This window comes from Pezoporus flaviventris, unplaced genomic scaffold (assembly GCF_033815535.1).
Source record: "Pezoporus flaviventris isolate CSIRO_AGI_PZ_B2104156 unplaced genomic scaffold, CSIRO_AGI_Pfla_v1 ptg000025l, whole genome shotgun sequence".
NCBI lineage: Eukaryota > Metazoa > Chordata > Aves > Psittaciformes > Psittacidae > Pezoporus > Pezoporus flaviventris.
Window position 1 is genome coordinate 24,935,546 of NW_026892573.1, and position 17,783 is coordinate 24,953,328.

The 17,783-nt window shown below is 47.1% G+C and overlaps 1 protein-coding gene across 4 annotated transcripts in view; it reads right to left on the reverse strand.

The window, feature by feature from the left end:
• Positions 1 to 17,783, reverse strand: part of AMOTL1 (angiomotin like 1) — a 67,189-nt gene that overhangs the window by 18,334 nt on the left and 31,072 nt on the right. For all 4 annotated transcript variants that reach the window (XM_061457871.1, XM_061457872.1, XM_061457870.1 and 1 more), the window contains 4 exons: positions 14,654 to 14,930; positions 9,618 to 9,762; positions 8,486 to 8,575; positions 824 to 969 (listed from right to left, as the gene is read on the reverse strand). In XM_061457871.1, coding sequence (XP_061313855.1) covers positions 824 to 969; positions 8,486 to 8,575; positions 9,618 to 9,762; positions 14,654 to 14,930 — 658 coding nt within the window. The remainder of the gene's footprint in view (positions 1 to 823; positions 970 to 8,485; positions 8,576 to 9,617; positions 9,763 to 14,653; positions 14,931 to 17,783) is intronic.

A 17,783-nucleotide genomic window follows, 5' to 3' on the forward strand; every position in this document is an offset into this window, starting at 1 on the left:
TCAGCTAGGTATTAAACCCACACCTCCTGATCGAAGGTCCTTAAGGAACACAATAAATGGGAGACTTGGAGAGCTCCAGTAATAAAGAACTGACAACATCACTGTTAGTTATAATTCAAACAGAGCATTATTTCTACTTGGAATCTGTTTAGCTTCAGCTTTCAGCTACTAGACATTGTTCTGTATTTGTCTGTCAGTTTGAAGAGCTCTCTGTTCCTAAGATTTCTGTTCCTATCTGAATACCTGTTTTCACTATCAGGCTTATAGGATCACTGCTTAAAGACCTCTTGAAAGTTCTGCACTTCTTAGGACTCATGGAATGATAGGGGTTTTTTCAGTTCCCAAATACAACCTGTGGCTCTTTGTGCCTCTAAATCCTGGACAGTCTGATTTCAAACCACTATTCAGATGAGAAGTTACTGAGCCCTGTGCTGCTGTGCACATCTCAAAAGCCCCCTGGCATTATCTGGGGATAAATGGGATGCACCAACACCACGTATTTGTGTTGCAGTCCCATTCAGTGAGTAGTCAGCTTTTTATTTGATACTTCTACTAAATCTTACCATTACCTCAGTCACCAACTACTTGAGTTTGGTGCTGCTCCCGGCTCTGCTCTGAAAACATCTATGGCTGTGGTCCCCTTTGCTTGCTTGTTCGGCTCAGCGCTGTATAACTATGCATTTTCTCTGTAAAAAGGCCAGTACAAGGGGAGCGGGAAGACCTGCCACACCATGGCTGGGAGGGATTTAGGACTTGGAGAGAGGAAGCTCTAACCACGAGCTACCACTGTCCTCAGAGCACAGAGATGCTGCCCGTGCCTCACCTCCTCTTCCAGTTTGATGACCTTGGCTTGCGCGTTGTTGAGGGCCTGGTCGAGGATCTCGATGTGCCTCCGCTGGTCCTCATTGGCAGAGCGCACAGCTGCCAGCTCCATCTCCAGCTTCTCCTTCTCCTTCAAGTGCTCTTTGTCTGGAAGGAAGACAAGAACAGGAGCCATTCCAGCAGGACAGCTCACAGGCTGGGCCATGCACCAGAGGTAACCTGCCACCTCCATAGAAAAGCAAGATTTATGTAAAGCAGCAGCCACTGGGGACATTACAACACAGCGCTGAGACACCATGGGCAAGGAGTTTCTACTATCAAGGCTCAGTCCCTCAATGCCAGCCTTAAGTGAGCACCAGCAGCAGAGATGAATGGCAGCTTGGGCTGCATCTGCACTGACAGAGCTTGTGGATCTGAGCACGGCCTCATAAAGCAGTTCTGCTGAACCACCAGAACGTTCCCCAGCTAAAACTTGGCTTGCATCAGCCACTCCTTTCCCATACAACACCCTGCCTGCAAACAGCCTACATCAAGGACTGTCTATACCTGCCAGTTCAGATGTTGTTGCCCTTCTCTAGGAAAGAAACCTCAGCCCCATGGACATGAGCTGTGCTGTTCCTGGTCCGTTTTATTTGCAAAGACGGAGATCACAAGAGATGTGAAGAAGCCAAAAACTAAACACATATCTGTGCTGGACAGCCTGAAAATGGAAAGAGGGGAAAGCAGTAAGGAAGGATAAGATAGGAGGCATCTGAACAAGTCATGCAGAGGAAAGGAGGCTGTGGGAGGCATTTCAGCCCTGCAGAGGCTGTGGGTGACTCTCCAGTCCAGCATGACCTAAGGGTCCAGTGATCAGTGTTCCCCTCCTTGTAAGTGCCTTAATGCATCAGGAGTGAGACTAAAACACGTAGATAACCTCTGTGGAGGAAAATCATCCCTTTTTTGGGTAAGATTTAAGACGATGTTATAAAAAGACCTGGCTAAATTCAGTCAGCTTTGCTCACATCTTTTCCTTCGGCAATGAATTGCAGGCCCACCACTGACGCTGCTGGCAAACTGCCTGGGGAAATGCTTGGCTCCATCTACCTCTGCCCTGACAGTGCTGAGAAGCCATTTCAGGGAACAGGAGCACTGCACACCAGTCACTGGATCCCTGATGTTGGACCATGAAGAGTTAATGATTGGAGCAAGCAGGGATGGAGACTTCATTCAGCGAAACCTCAGATTTCGAAATCTGGCCTTTATTTTGAATGACAACAGAAATAGAGCATTTGGAAGAGAAATTTCCTCCAGAAATAATTTGGCATCAAGTAAACCTTGCTTTGGGTTTTAACTTTTTTAACACAGCATCACAGAATTTATTATTTTTTAACTGAAGTGAAAAGTTGCTCCAAAACCACTGAAATGTGGAAAATCTGCCCCTATTATCCAGCCTGTCCAAACCAAGTGTGACCACTCAAGCTGGAAGCTCTACCATCCACCTCCCCAAGAGGAGGGTCAGGAAAGCTCACGTGGCCAGAGCCAGCCCATTTCACACCTGAACTATCCACAGAAGGGCCTCATTCTTCCTTAATTACAGGCAGGATGAGAACAGGTTTAATTTACACACTATTGGTAGGTGCCTGCATCAAGGTGAGACACATAGGAGCTGAGCCATGGGGAACAACACACAAGTGGACAAGATGAGCCCAAACCCACCCAGCCATCTTCCCATTTATCTGAAAAGTAGGAATTCAGCACCTCACAAAAATAAAACGTGGCAGCAACACTGGCACATTTGCTTTGGCAAAGCCCTGTGACTGCTGCACACACCATGAGCCATTTTGGGATGATGTAGCCTTGCATCTTCCCACGTTGGCAAGGGATTTTATACTGAACATGCAGACCTCTTCCTTCAACACAAGTACATCTAATTCCATCAGACTGAACAGAAGGAACGTTAGGATCTACAGCACAAAAGTGAAAATCTGGGCAAATTATCAAGCAGCTATTTCAACAGAGGGCAAAGAAGGGGAAGATGAATGCTATTTCAGCACTATGGCACTCCACCTCCTCATGTCGGGACCACGCTACATTTTCTACCCTCCCCTCAAAGGAGGACAAGATGATGCTGTACACAGAATAACCACTGAACCCAATAGAAAGCTGGCAAGAAAAATTCACTCTCAACACTTCCCCATGTCACCTTCTCCCTGCAAAATGCTGGAGACACGGTTTTATAACCACTTTCCTATAGTGTGTTAATTTGTAGTAAAGAAGGACTTTGTTGGATATACCTTCAATTCTCTTCAAGTACATTCAAGGTACCCTTAAAGTCTAAAACTACTGTTTTACAGTGCTACCCTTGCATACACCTTCTGCTTTTTTACCTAAGAGACTCCAGCTAATCACTGTTTCCATTTCTGGTGGGTCACTGGAGCATCCTATTACAGAACAGTTCCCAAAAGGCTTCTTTGCTGCAATTTACAGTTGTAATCTCACAGCTTCCCAACCACTGCCTCTGATGTACCTCAACACACTGAGGACATTACATCTATACTCTGGCTGAAGAAAAAGGAGAGAAAGGAAAGAGCCTGCTTCAGTGCTTCACAAAAAGCATTTTTGAGTTGTGAAGCTGGGTAGGTACATGAAGAGTTCACCAGTCTCGACTCTGCTTTGAAGAAGAAACATCAGAGAGAAAGAGTCGATTCTGTGCCACCTCTTCCCCACACTTAGATAAAACCCCCAGCTTTTCACACATTATATCTAAGTATCAACTTATTTGACCAGTTTAATGCCCACCTCAATACACCCATAGCTGCTTTTCTCCTTGCTGTGATATTGCAGAGTGGTAACAGATGTATTTTAAATACACACCTTGTTTCTACAGAATGAACACTGCTGGAGGAGGAAAATACATCACATTATGGCAGTGGGAGCCTAATTTGGCGACTAGAGATTAGCTGGAAAAGAAGACTGGCTTTTATACCATGTCCACCATGGTGTTTCTAACAATTTCTCTTATGTACGTTCTCTTATTGCCTTTCCCAGCGGTGGCTCTTTGCTCACAACTGCTAATGCCTTCTTGAATAAAACTTGTGGGGCTCATTTAGCCTCTCATCAGTCTTACAACTCCTGACAAGGCAAGTGTGTGGAGGAGCTCTGCCATTCACTCCATGGGCAAGGGCATATGTCACAGCTGCTGCTGGTCACCCTTGGACCAGCTGACTCATGAGCATGGGCACACCAGAATCACCTCTTCTGCTCATCCAGCTCAAGAAAAAACTTGGCCAACTCCAGTGCCCTGACCTTCCCAAGAGGATGCTGAGGCAGTGAGGATGAAGAGCAGGACAGGCCGTTTGTGCCCCACCACTCTGCCCAGAGAGGCCAGAAACGAGGACAGGACCTTGTTGCCTGCTCCAAAGACCTTTCAGCGGCTGGTTCCCACCCATAAGAATAAGCTAAATAAATGCATAAATAGAGCCTATTCACTCCATGCAGGCAGCCAAGAGGAGGCTTCCCACAGCTTTACTGAATTCTTTGCCCATTAAACAGGGCCAGGTTGCTGGACATTGACATTTCCCTCCAGAGGAGCAGCAAAGCCACTGTCCGTCCATCTGTCCTTCTGCCTGAGCCTTGCTGCAGCCCCTGCAGCTGTGATTAGATGCTGACTAAGCTGAGTCTGGAGCAGCAGCAATGCAGAACTGGGAAATGAAACATTTCTTTCCATCCCCACTGGCAGGTCTCCATGAGAAGAAAAAAAGAAAGCAGATACCAATGCCAAAAGAGCTCATTGCAGTCTTCTCCTCCTGCAGTTTCATTCATAAATGGCATGCTTCCCACAGCCCTCTGGAGTTTGGGCCACACCAGCACCAAGAAAAGGCTGAGAAGCTGCAAGAGGTCGTGCTTGAGTCCCTGAGTCCATTTTCTCACATGGTGGTTAATGGGGATTCCACACTGCAATTAATAATTATGATCAATTATAATGTACTTAACAAATGGCTTGGGGTACAGGGTTACTCACGGTCACCGACCAAAGCAGGGATGCAGAAAGGTTTGGTGCTCTGTTGTCACAGAAGTCATTGAATCTCCATTGTAGCCAGTGACGGCTTTCCTTACCCTACAAAGTATCGTGGGCAGCTTGAACTTGGTCTGATTTACATCTTGGACATTCCATTTGCATGTCATGAAGTACAAGTCGGGGGAATCTGACCTTCATGTGTTGAAAACTGAAATCAGATTTCCCATGCCCTTTCCCTTCAGAGGGCAGTGGGAAGGCAAGTAAAACAGATCCATTTTATAATGTGACACTTCAGGATACTGCTCCATGCGCTGGTGGCCCTTGGCTCTGGGTACACGGGGGCAGCAACTTCCCCTTCCCCATGTGCAGCTCATGGGCAAGGAGCTCTGTATCCCTTGCCCCTGCAACTTCTGCATCTGCCCTGATTTTTTCCTGCGTTAATACTGAATGGGTCTTAGCCTGCCCAAAATCCCACCCTCAAAATCATCTACTGTGGGCGTTTTCTTTGGCTGGATTCATTCAATGAGAATATTTCTTTGCCTGGGATACTTGGGACAGAGACATGTGCCCAAGTAGGAGTCACATCCACTGAGCACTCCCAGGGAGCATGAGGCTCTACCAACACACTGCCAAAACTGTCTTCACATCCCCACTAATGGATGCAGAGCCCCGTGGATGTGCACAGACCCCAATCTTCCCTTGAAGGAACGCCTGCTCTGACAGTGTCCCTAAGTCCAGAAGTCCCAGAAAGACACACAGAATTCTCAGACTGTACCATAAGCTTTCTCTCTGCGCTATGCCCTTGAAACCATCCTCAGTCTTTCTGCCTCTCCCCTTCCACAGCTCTTAGCCTCGTCCTGCCTGGCTGCTCTCTCACCTGTATGGGCCCATACACCTTCTTTGGTTGCTGCTTCATGTCTTTCCTTAAAAGAACCTTTTCCACTCACAAACCATCACATAACTGTGATGAAACTAACAGATTGTGAGTTCTCTCCTACACCAATACAACAGCAGCATTTTTCTTAGGCACAAATGCCTGGCACTTAAGACTTTGAGGCATGCAGCCTGGCTTTACCTGTTATTATTACAAAGAATTAGAGCTTTTGAAACCTCTGGTCTCCATCTCAGTAATGGAGAGCTCTGCAAGGAACTGAGAGACAATCCCTGCATATCCTGCCTTGTCAGACTTCTTTTACAGGATTTTATTCCTATTACTGGAGCGTTACCACAGTATTAATTCTCCAGTATTACCAAGAAGGAGCATTAAAAAGCCTCAAGAGCTTTATCTTTCCTTCTTTACCTCATCATGGGACTGGCTTAAAAATTGTAACTTCTAGGAACCCACTGATGTTGAAGTCTTTTTTCTAACTTGGGTCATGGATGTTAAGGGTCATGTTTTCAGGTTCTTTTCCATAAATACAGGGAATATAAATCTGATTTTGCTTTCCTAATGATTCATATTTACTAATCTGACTTAATAAGCTACTACCCTTAGGAAAAACACAAACATGAGGCTCATGACAAAACTGCAGCAGCTGATGGGAGTGCATGGAGGCACCATTTTTTCTCTTCTAAAAATGACTATTTCAGTCTTAGTAGCCAACTGCACACATGGCAACTAAACCGAGCTGCACCCCTTCTCCTCTAAGTTTTCTGCCTAAGCAACCCATCAAAAGATGTGAGGAGGGTACAGACTGCTTGCAAACCTCCAGGCTGGCAGTGAGGGGCACCCCTGGTCATAGCCTGCCCCTGGGCAAGACTCATGAACAATCTCAATGTACAAATCATAGAGTCACAGAATGGTTTGCGTTGGAAGGGACCTTAAAGCTCATCCAGTTCCAAGCCCCTGCCATGGGCAGGGACACCTTCCACTAGACCAAGTTGCTCCAAGCCCTGTCCAACCTGGCCTTGAACACTGCCAGGGATGGGGCAGCCACAGACTCTCTGGGCACCCTGTGCCAGCGCCTCAGCACCCTCACAGGGAAAAATTTCTTCCCAATGTCTAATCTAAATCTACCTTTTTTCAGCTTAGAACCATTCCCCTTGTCCTGTCACTACACGCCCTTGCAAAAAGGCCCTCTCCAGATTTCTTGTCAGCCCCTTTAGGTATTGGATGCAGTCAGCAACAGAGGATTTCCAAGCAAATCCTTTTATGGGCTCTCAGAGGGGTTTTAGGCAGGTAGCTTGATATCAAGGTCATTACTCTGCATGCCCCAGCTCCAAGAACATGACTGAAGAGGACCTGCCTTACATGTGCCCATTTTTCTATTCTTGGAAGCACTCTGCATTGCATTAGTAACATTTAGCTCTCTGGCCTAGCCAGGAGACACTCCAAGCATCCAGACCATCTTATGTGACAGGATCCGAAAGCTATATTTGTTTGTAAGCTGTGAATTGATAGCAGCAATATACTGAGAGCTCAGCACAACTTCTCGTTGCTAGATATTTATCAGTAGAAGCACAGAGCATGTTTATGCACTGGAAAATAACTCAAATAACTGAGTCCATCCTGGGGATTGAACTCTCCCTTGTAGCTACCAGTTTATGGGAACACACAGGAAGTCTGTGTGAAGACAGCAGACCCCAGTCTGCAGTTTGCACTGTGCAACTTACCCTGTTTGAAGTCTTCCCAAGGACGACAACACCTACATAGCAATGCTGTTTTCTTAACAGATCATCCCCTTGGATTCACAACAGCATCTACATGCCCTTGCAGCAACTGCTAATACGGCAAAGCTAACACAGTCATGGAAAAGATCATTAGATTCTCTTCTGGTTTGTGCACACATGCACCAAATGACAGTGAAGTTGCTGTGTTGGCATCAAGGAGATGGTTCTCCTGCATTTGGAGGAGCTGGTAGACATTGCAGTGAAGCACACGGAGTAGTATCAAACACTAATGGAGGTGGCCAGTTCTCCACTGAAGGATCTGCAGTTACAGCTCATCTTTCAAGTAAGCTCTTGGTGCAATAAATAAAACAGAAAGATTAGATGTACACAGCATTCAGCTTCAATGGGATTTCAGCCCACAAGGTACTGCACAAGCCCTTCTGGAATGCTGAAGATGCTCAGGATACGAGAGAAGCCACACACTCAGGCAGCATCCAGCTGCTTGGGTTTTGGATTGGATGGTCACATGGAGCCACCAGCACACGGCAGGGAAATGCTGCAGCACTGTGCCCAGGCATTATGGGAGCCTAAAATCTTTTGGGGATGGATGCTTTTGTTGTAAAATCTTTGCCTTTTCAGTCCTTTGTGAAAAGGATGATCCAGCTCTGCTCTCCCTCCTGTTAGTCAAACCATGGCACTGACCAAGTCAACAGAGGTTTTCTGGGCTTTGCCCAGCCAAGTGAAGAACCTGGCTTCCCTAAAAAGGACGCATCCCTGGAGATGATCCCTGCAAGCAACACTTCATCATTTCAGATAAATATTTATCAAAAATAAGCTGTGCTTCCATTAACTCCCACTGCTGCTTCTGGTGCTCAGAGAGAGAAAACAAACAGCCTAAACAATCCAGTCTGAAGCTTAAATAAGAGTATGTGATGAATTAGCCGACTTAAACCAAGCCGTAAGGACAGTAATAACTAACAGCAAAGTATTCACCTCCACTCCAGCATGCATATACATCTATGCAATTTCAAAACAGATTAGCACAGTACTCACTCTGAGTGACATAAAGGCCCTCTGTTGATTTATCCTCATGCCCATCGAAGTCTCTGCTGGCCAGCTGCCTATTGGCTGTCTCCAGTCGTTCTGCAGAAAACAGGAAATACTTTAAGTATAAATATATGTATATAAAATTGTAGGCCAAGCAAGGAAATAAGATGCATGCCAACAGAGCAGTATAAATAGACTCCCTGAAGGAGGACACTAAGACGGAGGCTGACACATACATAAAAGATGAGGCCTTTGACCTCTTCCATGAAGCTGTGCCATTCAGATCTACAGAAAGTGGAGGAAAAACCTCTGCCATGCCCAGGCAGTTCATTCCTCACAATGTTCACAACGCACAAGGCATTTGCAATCTGAATTACCCAGCACTGCAAGGGGACGGGGGCCTTCCTGCAGTGGAGTGCTGTCCCTGGGGAGTGAGATGCCCTGGGGGAAGGCAGCCCCCAGCCCAGTGACACCAACCCTTGGGGATGCCTTGGGAAAGGAGCAGTTTTCTGAAGCCAGGAACAGCTTTCCTTAGGAAGGTCCTGCCTTTAAGTGTCTCCCTCCTCCAAAGACCATGCACCACTGCAAAAAGCATGAGCCAGCTTGCAGAAGGCATCTCATTGTATAAGGAGGTACCAAAGTACCCCCATCAGGTACCTGGACAAGTAATAGCTACCCAACATACCCCCCATTTCCTTTTTGGAAAGGATATACTCTCAATTTTATGTTTTTAATACAAAAAAGAGATACCCTCTGATACTTGCTACTGGTTCACAAAGGCACTGAACTCCGAGATTTATGGGCTGTACAGTACTGCTCTATATCACTATTTGCTCTTCAGCTTGTTAGAGCTGAATGAGACTTCAGGTCTGGTGGCCTTGCTGTCAAATCAATATCTGCAAGTGCCAAATGCAAAGCAATCTGAAGCTCACTCATATTTTGCCAGAAGGTTTCCTGGTCACTGGGGGGGTGACAGCAGTTTTGTCTTATGCCAATGAGCTAGGCCTGATTTCTCCAGATGTTTAAACATCTCCATCTAAAACATACATGAAGCTACTCCTCTAAAGCTCTGCAGCTTGTGAGAAGTGAAACACCACAGCAACAGTGGGGAAAAACCACACAAGCAAGTGCAACGTACCACGGAGATCCCTGTTGAAGTCATGAAGTCTCCTAATTTCTCCTTCGAGCTTGTTCCTCATCGCTTTGTCCAAAGACTCTCTCTTAGTGGTGGTCTTGACCAAGCCCTCATAAGCTTCTGAAATCCTCTGAATCTCTATTTCAAACTGAAAACAGAAAGAGCTCCTGTTAAAGCCCAGCAGGAACACGTCCCATCTCCGTGTTTGCCCATCATGTTTCAATGAGGGTCGGGGCGATGCTCATGCTGAGTGTCACACCAGCCACCAGTTCCACAATGACCAATCTCCCCAGTAGAGGATGGCAGGAAGCCCTGGCAGTGCTGGAGGCTCATGCTCTCCAGCACTGGGGGGCAGCTCACCATGCCATAACACCCCACGGACTCTCTGCTGGTGGCTCCCCAAAAAAGCTTGGAGTGGGCCGGATTTGATGTAACTGCTCATTTGCCTTCACTCTGTGATTGAGGTGACTGTTCTAGCACCATCCAAGAGGAGAAACAAAGGAAATGGTGCATTTGTGTGGGATGTATTCTTGCCTAGAAAGTGATGTAGAAGGCAAAATTTGTTATTCTGCCAGATCCCAGATCCAAAACTTAGCTCTGGGTGCCATCAGAAGTGTTCTAGACTCAACTCTGACCTCATGTCAGTTTTAAACTGTTGTGGCTCACTCCTTTCTGTCCTTGACTGAACACTGCTCTATACAAAAAGAAACTCTATAACAGATAAAAGAAATCTTCTGGGTTTTCAGTTTTCTTAACTTCATCTCATCGAAGTCCAGCAAACTGGAGGCAGGGCAGGCAGAGGAAGTCTTTAGCAGTGGACCTGCATGTTAAGACCTGAGCCCTAAAGACTGACGGGAGGATAGTCCCCAGCAGAGTTTTGCTGTTGAGGTCAATCCAAACAACTCTTTTAATAAGCCAATGTTATGTTAACTGTTACCTCTCTACTAAAATCATTGTTGCAGGAATGATCAAGGCCAGTGTGAGAATCTGCTCCTGCATGCCTGGCCCTTGTGTTCATGGAGGAAACCTTGATGATGTGCACAGACTGAAGAACTATGAGATAAATATAGCCTCCCACATACCTTTCTAAATGCAGTGCTTTTATAGCCTCTTGAATCATGGGTGGGATGGATTCGTGATTTGTTAAGCCAAGGTGCAAGCCCACCTCCACTGAAGGTAGGTCCATCTCCAGGGCTCACTAAGCTTTAGGTGTAATTTGCCAGCTGCAGCACTAGCAGAATACAAGCTCCAGGGATGCTGGAGCTGTCACCCATTGCCCGTGTAGGAACCTGCAGCCAGGCTCCAGCAGCCTAGACCCTTGCTTCCCACGGTGATAATTGTCCACAGCTCCAACGGGATGACCTGTGGAACCAGCCATATCCCATGCTGTGGCACCCCTTCTTGGGTGAACTACAAACCTAGTCAGATTATTCTGACTTTCCATTTAAGTTTCTCTGAAGCAGGAGCTCCAGGAAGCCCCGTTACACTTTCCCTATCTAGGAAAGCAGGTCCTTCTTCCCCACCCTGCTGAGGCATGGCCAGACACCACGTGTGCTTCCACCACAAGAACAGCACACTTGAAGGAATGCTGCGTGAATCCAAAGCTGTCTGAAATTCGAACGGAACCTTACTGTGGTTCAGAAAAAGTCGAGTTCTCTTTTTCCTCATAGGCTGGCAATGCACAAAGCCTCGTCAAGCAGTCTTGACCTTTCACAGTTCTGGGCCCCATCATTTAAGAAGGATGTGAAGGTCCTTGAATGCATCCAGAGGAGGGCAACACATGGAATTCCCTATGAGGAGCAGCTAAGAACTTAGCGTTTGGTTTGGAGAGATGAGTCTGAGGGGCAACCTCACTGATCCCTACAGCTTCCTGAGGAGGGGAAGCGGAAAGGGAGTTGCCGATCTCTGCTTCCTGGTACCAAGTGACAGAACACATGGGAATGGTTTAAAGCTGTGCCAGGGGAGGCTGAGACTGGACATGAGGAAGCATTTCTCTATTGAGAGGGTGGTCAAACATTGGGACAGGCTTCCTAGAGAGGCGGTCGATGCCCCAGGCCTGTCAGTGTTTAAGAGGCATTTGCACAATGCCCTTAATAACATGCTTTAACTTTTGGTCAGCCCTGAATTGGTCAGGCAATTGAACTGGATGATCACTGTAGGTCCCTTCCAACTGAAATAGTCTATTCTATGACTATGACTTACAACCAAAAACCAGTTTCATGCGAATTTTCCAGAAGTGATGTTGATTAGTGACTAAAGTAACAGCACTTGATTCTGTTACAGCTTCTTCTTTAGATCAGTGTGACCTCTGCTAGCAGAAGGTTTCTCTTCCTGTAAATAGTTAGAGGCTATAATCAGCCTCTGTGAGGAGGCACCATCACACTGCTCTCCTTGACCATTTAAGCAGACTGAGATTCTTTCTCCTTGAAAGGAAAGTTTGGCTTAGCACAAGTAATTTTTAAAGCACTTTCCTGAATCTTTAAGTATGTGATCCCAACCAGAAACCACTGCTCCTAGTTGGGTGCCCTGACACCCTCTGGTTTCCATACCTCCCCTCTCCTGGGTGAGCCACTACCTGCAGGAGAAGATGCCTGCTCCAGAGTGCTCCTACCACAGTGAAGCAGATTTGTCAGCACACAGGGGGGTTCCCACAGCCCAACAGTCCTGCCCAATGCTGCTGGTTACCACATGGGCTCTGCTCTACCCATTGTCTGCTGTTATTTCCCAAAACACATCACCACAAAGCCTCCCGCAGCCCTGCAGGCAAAGAGTTGCTGCAGGAAGAGAAAGAAGCTCAGTCAGCACTGAACAAAATTACAGGAGAGCAGAATGGCCATAAATTGTGTTGGTGTTTCTCAGCAGCTCTGGGATCTCCCTCCCTTGCTTCTCTGTAGGGGAAAAAACAGTTCAGCCTCTTCTCTGCCTGGGAGCTCCTAGGGCCGACCCACTTGAACAACCCACATACACAGCATGGGGACGATGAGCAGCCCAGCCTGGCAATTACACTTCAGTGAGGTGACACCCTCCAACAGAAAAACAGCAGCAAAGAAGGAGAAATTAATGCTTTGCCTTTGCAAAAAAAGCTCAAAATTAACTGTGCACAAGGCCCCCGGAATCTTTTTAGGTAAGAAAAGCAGACAGCTCATCAAAGAGCACGGGGATGAATCACCGCCTTGTACCTAGTGCAAAAAGTCTGCTCAGACACAGCTGAGAATGTGACAGCCCTCAGGGCTGATGTGTTCACACAAACACCCTGACAGCCCTCCACATCAAGCTGATTTCCCAATTTCTTCTCCTATTCTGTAATGAATGAAAGCAATGGAATGCCCTACCTAGAATAAACTTGCTACACACAGGCAAACAAGAACTCCTCATGACCCTTCCCACTTCCAACAAGGGGGAAGAATTTTCGCACCCAAAGCATGTAATTTAATTCACTGTCATGTTTTCAGAGGTGATGTTCAGCTGAAACTGTGGGAACAGAGGAGGACCTGCCCTGGCCTGTGATCAAACACATTAAAACCAGCATGGGAGGGATACTGTGTGTTAAGGCTTTGGTTGAGGATGTTTTCCTGAAGAAAGAATGCACTTGAGCATGGGTTTCACTTCAATACTCCGCTTACATTCCTCCAAAGTCAATGGGACTCGAGTCCACACTGTTGACTGAAGTGAGATTTCAGCCCATGCTTGAATACCTTTCTGTTGGTGTCTGATGCAATTGACTCATGGGGCATCCAAGATAAAGAGAGAGCCCTTTCCAAGAGCATAGAAGGAAATTGGAACAGTTTTAGGGCATCGCACTCAAATACCTTTAACTGAACAATGCAGCTTTTGTAAAGTTAGTAGCTGGACTATTTCTTGTTGCCCACGAAGGCCACAGGGAAGTCAGTGCTAACATCTCTGCAGACATCTTCACTAACAGTTAATGTGGCTGCAGACATTGAGATCCCAATGAAATTTAGGAAACCCTGTGAATAAACTCAAGTCATCTGGTTGCAGAGGAAGGGGCTGAAACAACGACAGCAGCTACCAAACAACAGGTCTTTGTACTAACCCGGGTAAATCATCTCTCAGAGCTGCCTCTTGTCTATGAAGGGTGTCTCCAAGAGCACCCTCATCTCACATGGCACAACAAAACAGAGCTCCTATTTAGACTCCTAAACTCAGAGAGGAAAGACCTGCAGCCTAGGCCCATGTGTGTACATGCAGTGGGAAGACATAACTGAAATGGCAGTGTAGGTTCCTAAATAACTTATTTTGGCCTCTCTGCTTTGCCTTCAGCAAGGTCTTGGTTTTAAGTAATTTTTACTTCATTTGATTTGACTCTTTATCTTGTCTTGTGTGCTGCCTCGGGTGACATCAGCCTCCTCCACTGCAAACGCCAGCTTGCATACAGAAAACATCTCCTGGCAGGATCTCTTTGCAAAAGGGTATTGAGCAAAATCTTTAGGAAATGGTTCTCTCAGTGCTTTTTTAACCAACGTGTTCAATGCTGGGTATCTAACATCAGCCCTTGGAACCTATAGAGCATTCACTGAAAGCCTCTGAGACAATCAAGTTAACACATTTCCAAACAACGGGCAACCCAACTGATGGCTGTTACACTTCCAAAGAGCCTGGAGCACCACATGAGCCTATTGCAGTGACAAGACCGCTCAGGACAGATGTGGCCATGCTCTTCAAATGCTTCTCACTGGCAGCTCTACCCCCTATGTAGATGGTGCAGGAGCATCCTCTGCCTACAGGAGACTTCCAGGGAAAGCTCTGGGAAGGCTAGCATGGGAGGATGGAGGTGGAAAGTCCCCCGCTATGAAATATATGATGGGTTGCCCCATTTCACGCTAAAGGCAGGAAAGCCCAAAGGACATAATGCACAGCCTTACACTTCTGGAGGACCACCATGGAGAGGCAATGGTTAGAGACAGCCACTGGCACATCACCACTGGAGTGACATGATTATGAAGAACAGCTTCTGACACCCAAATGCAGAAGCACCAAGGCAGTTGCCTGCCCAGGCCCCATCCCCACCTCTCACATACCTTCTGCAGCTTGTCTGCCTTCTCATAGTACCCCTCCAGCTCCTGCCGCAGCACGTGGTTCTCCTCGGACAGCATTTCTACCATCTGCTGCGCCCGCTCCACGATGGCGAAGGCATCGGGTGTTAGCTGCTGGCCCGGTGGCGTCGGTGGCTGGGCAGGAGCCTGCAATGGGGGCAAGGTACCCGGGAGCAGGGGGCCGGTGGCAGCGGTGGCTTGTGAGGACATGGGGCTGTGCTGCTGGGCCGGCGGCGGCGGGAAGGGCGGCTGGCATTGTCGGCTGTGGGGAAGCACACATGGGGGAGGCGTTAGAGCCACGCGCACCTCGAAACATGCGCAGGAGCGGTCGCCCGATGACTGCTCGGTTCATTAATAGTTGTGAGCGTGCGGTTGTGATTCCGGTCCTCAGTCACTCCTGGATACCAACAATCGCAGCAGGCAGAGGGTAAATTGTCTCCTTGCCTGCTCTTGACAGTGATGTATACATCTGGCATGAAGGGATAAAGGAAGCATTGACTGGAAAGCGGCGTTTTTGCCTAGGTGAGCAGCTAGTATTTCAGCGGGGAGCCAGCCCCTCCCTGCCCCCCCTTGCCACAAACCCCACTGCTGAGCAGCACAAGCCAGCGGGCTCGAAGGAAACACAAGGGATGCATTACTCACCCTTGGAACACCGCTCCCTGCCTGGAGTGAGACTGGCTGATGGGTTGAACTGGGAGGCGAAAGGAAGTGATGTGAGAGAAGCAGCATCCCCGAGCGGCTTCAGCAAGTGCCAAAGGGAAGGGCTGCTGCGGAGCTGCTGAAGGCACAGCCCCAGTCAGTCACAGCGAGCCAGAAAAGACATCTTCTAGCGCGAGACCTCATTGTGTCACTCCCCGACTAACAGCATCCATCACCCAGGCTCGTGTTGGGAAGGATAAAAAGTGAACGGGCAGAGGATCTGCTTGCGGGCTAAGGTTTGTGACGGTGCGGGCTCTTTAATCCACCCAGTCACAATCTGCAGTGGCTGGAGGATAACCCAGGAGGATGTCCTAGCAGTGAGGGTAAGCCTCCGGATGTGAGCTCAAGAAAGGAGACAGCCCCTGTTTCAAAAGAGGGGAATTCCAGCAGGGAATGGTCCATCTCCATCCCTCCATCCACCACACATGCATCTTCAGAGCCTGGGCCAGGGTGAGCAGCCCCATGGAGACAGCCCTGCTGTGCACAGGCTGAGCCGTTCCTCATCCCAGATGCCAAAGCTGTGGAATTTCTACACCACAGTTGTCCAACAGCCTCAACCCAGACCATGTCTGTGCCAGAATCCATCCTGGCTGGAAAATAAGCTGGCTGCTGGATCCCACCTGAAGTCCACAATCGAGCGCCCTCTGAAAGTTGCATTTTAGCTTACCCACAAGGTGTTGGTTAAGCTACTGCCTTTATTTCTGTACCCTACACAAGGCAGGAGATCTATCAAACAGATGTATTTACCCCATTCAGCCTCAAAGATCCATGAATGCTATCTTTTACACAGAAGATTTTGTGCTATATAAATACACAATAAATAGGATGACTATTTTCTTCAGCACCTACATGGCTTCTCAAAGCGGACGGGCTCAAAAACGCTCAGCGTTGGCCTAATTCTACTGCAATAACCTGTCCCTGCCTTCAGCTGCAGCACAAGATGAAAAGTGAAGGCAATTTTAAAGCTCTGCCCTAAAAGCAACCAGCCCTTCCTTAGACCAAAACCATGCCTCTTAGCAGTCCCCGGTGATCAGAGCCTATGTGGGCCAAGAAGTCCAATGAGCCTGTGCCCCACCATGGGCACAGCTCCCACACCATACTCCTTTCCTTCTGGTGCTCCAGTGTGTAAAGCCCAGCAAGGGATTCCACACCTACGACGGGACTGGAATATTTCTTTGCTCAAGAATCTGAACAATAAAGAAGAACATCAGAAGTGAGGATGTCATGCAAAAGATGCTCCACAAGCACATGCAAATGCAGTCATGCACACAGCACCTCACCAGTGATGCTGACAGCCACTCTGCACTTATGCATTTGACCACAGCAGTCTGTTCAGCTGCAAGTTTGTTTGTCTTCACCAAAATGCAGGCCACAGCTGCCTTTATTCAGGTAAAAGCCTTGTTTGGACACAGTTACACCACTATAAAGACACTACAGGTACAGGTTTTCTCACTTCTTTAAGGGAATAGCTTAAAGCAATGTAATTAAATTGATTTCTGAATCTAAACCAGTAGAGATATAGGAATTTTTCTTTATTATCATCTTTGGTCATAAATGTACCCTTCAAATGCTTGCAGGATCTCCTGACACTGTTCATTTGGGAAATCTCTACCTCCCATCAGTTTAACCTTTTCACACACCCTTCAGTCTGTCTAGCTTTACCCTACAGAGAGAGAAAAGATTTCCTGGTATCTCCATTTTCTTGACCTGCAAACCACTTATTGAGCTACTAAAGATTTACATCTTGTAGCAGAAGCCAGGCACCAGAGTCTCAATAGTGAGGGCCACAGGAGAGATTGTCCAGAGCGTTTTCCAGCTTGGAAAACTGAGCAGGCACAATCCACATTATGCTTTTGAACCACGGCTGTTCAACATAATGAGCATGTTTCTGACTCCCCTTTTTCCTTGTTTGATCTCTCACAGTTTAATTCTGACTTAGCCAACTGCGAAATCTCCAAGTGCCTATGCAATAAAATCAGCACAGCAATTCACATTAGCAAATCAACATTTATAGGAGCAGGAGAGTTACACCATCAGCTTAGCTCACATCCAACCTCTCGTGTAAAGCTCCAAAGAAATGAAGCGATCAGGATTATCCTGAGCTCCTTTGGGCTTAGTAAAGAATGACATTCTCAAAATGCTTCTACTGTATTTTAAATGTTGATCTTGCTCTGCATTAGAGCAGGTTAAAATCTTCCAGCAACACGTTTTCATCAGAAATCATCCTTCTCAGAAGCATGAATATGAGGAGTTTTGGACACTTTACATTTCTATTATAAACATACGTTTTTCGCTGATGTTATTTTAGAGGTAGGGCTCCTATATACTTCTGCAAGGCAACATAAAGAAGAAATAAAGTAAGGAAACCACCTTTTTGAATAGGGAGCACCAGGCAGGCAGTAAGCCTTTCAAAGGC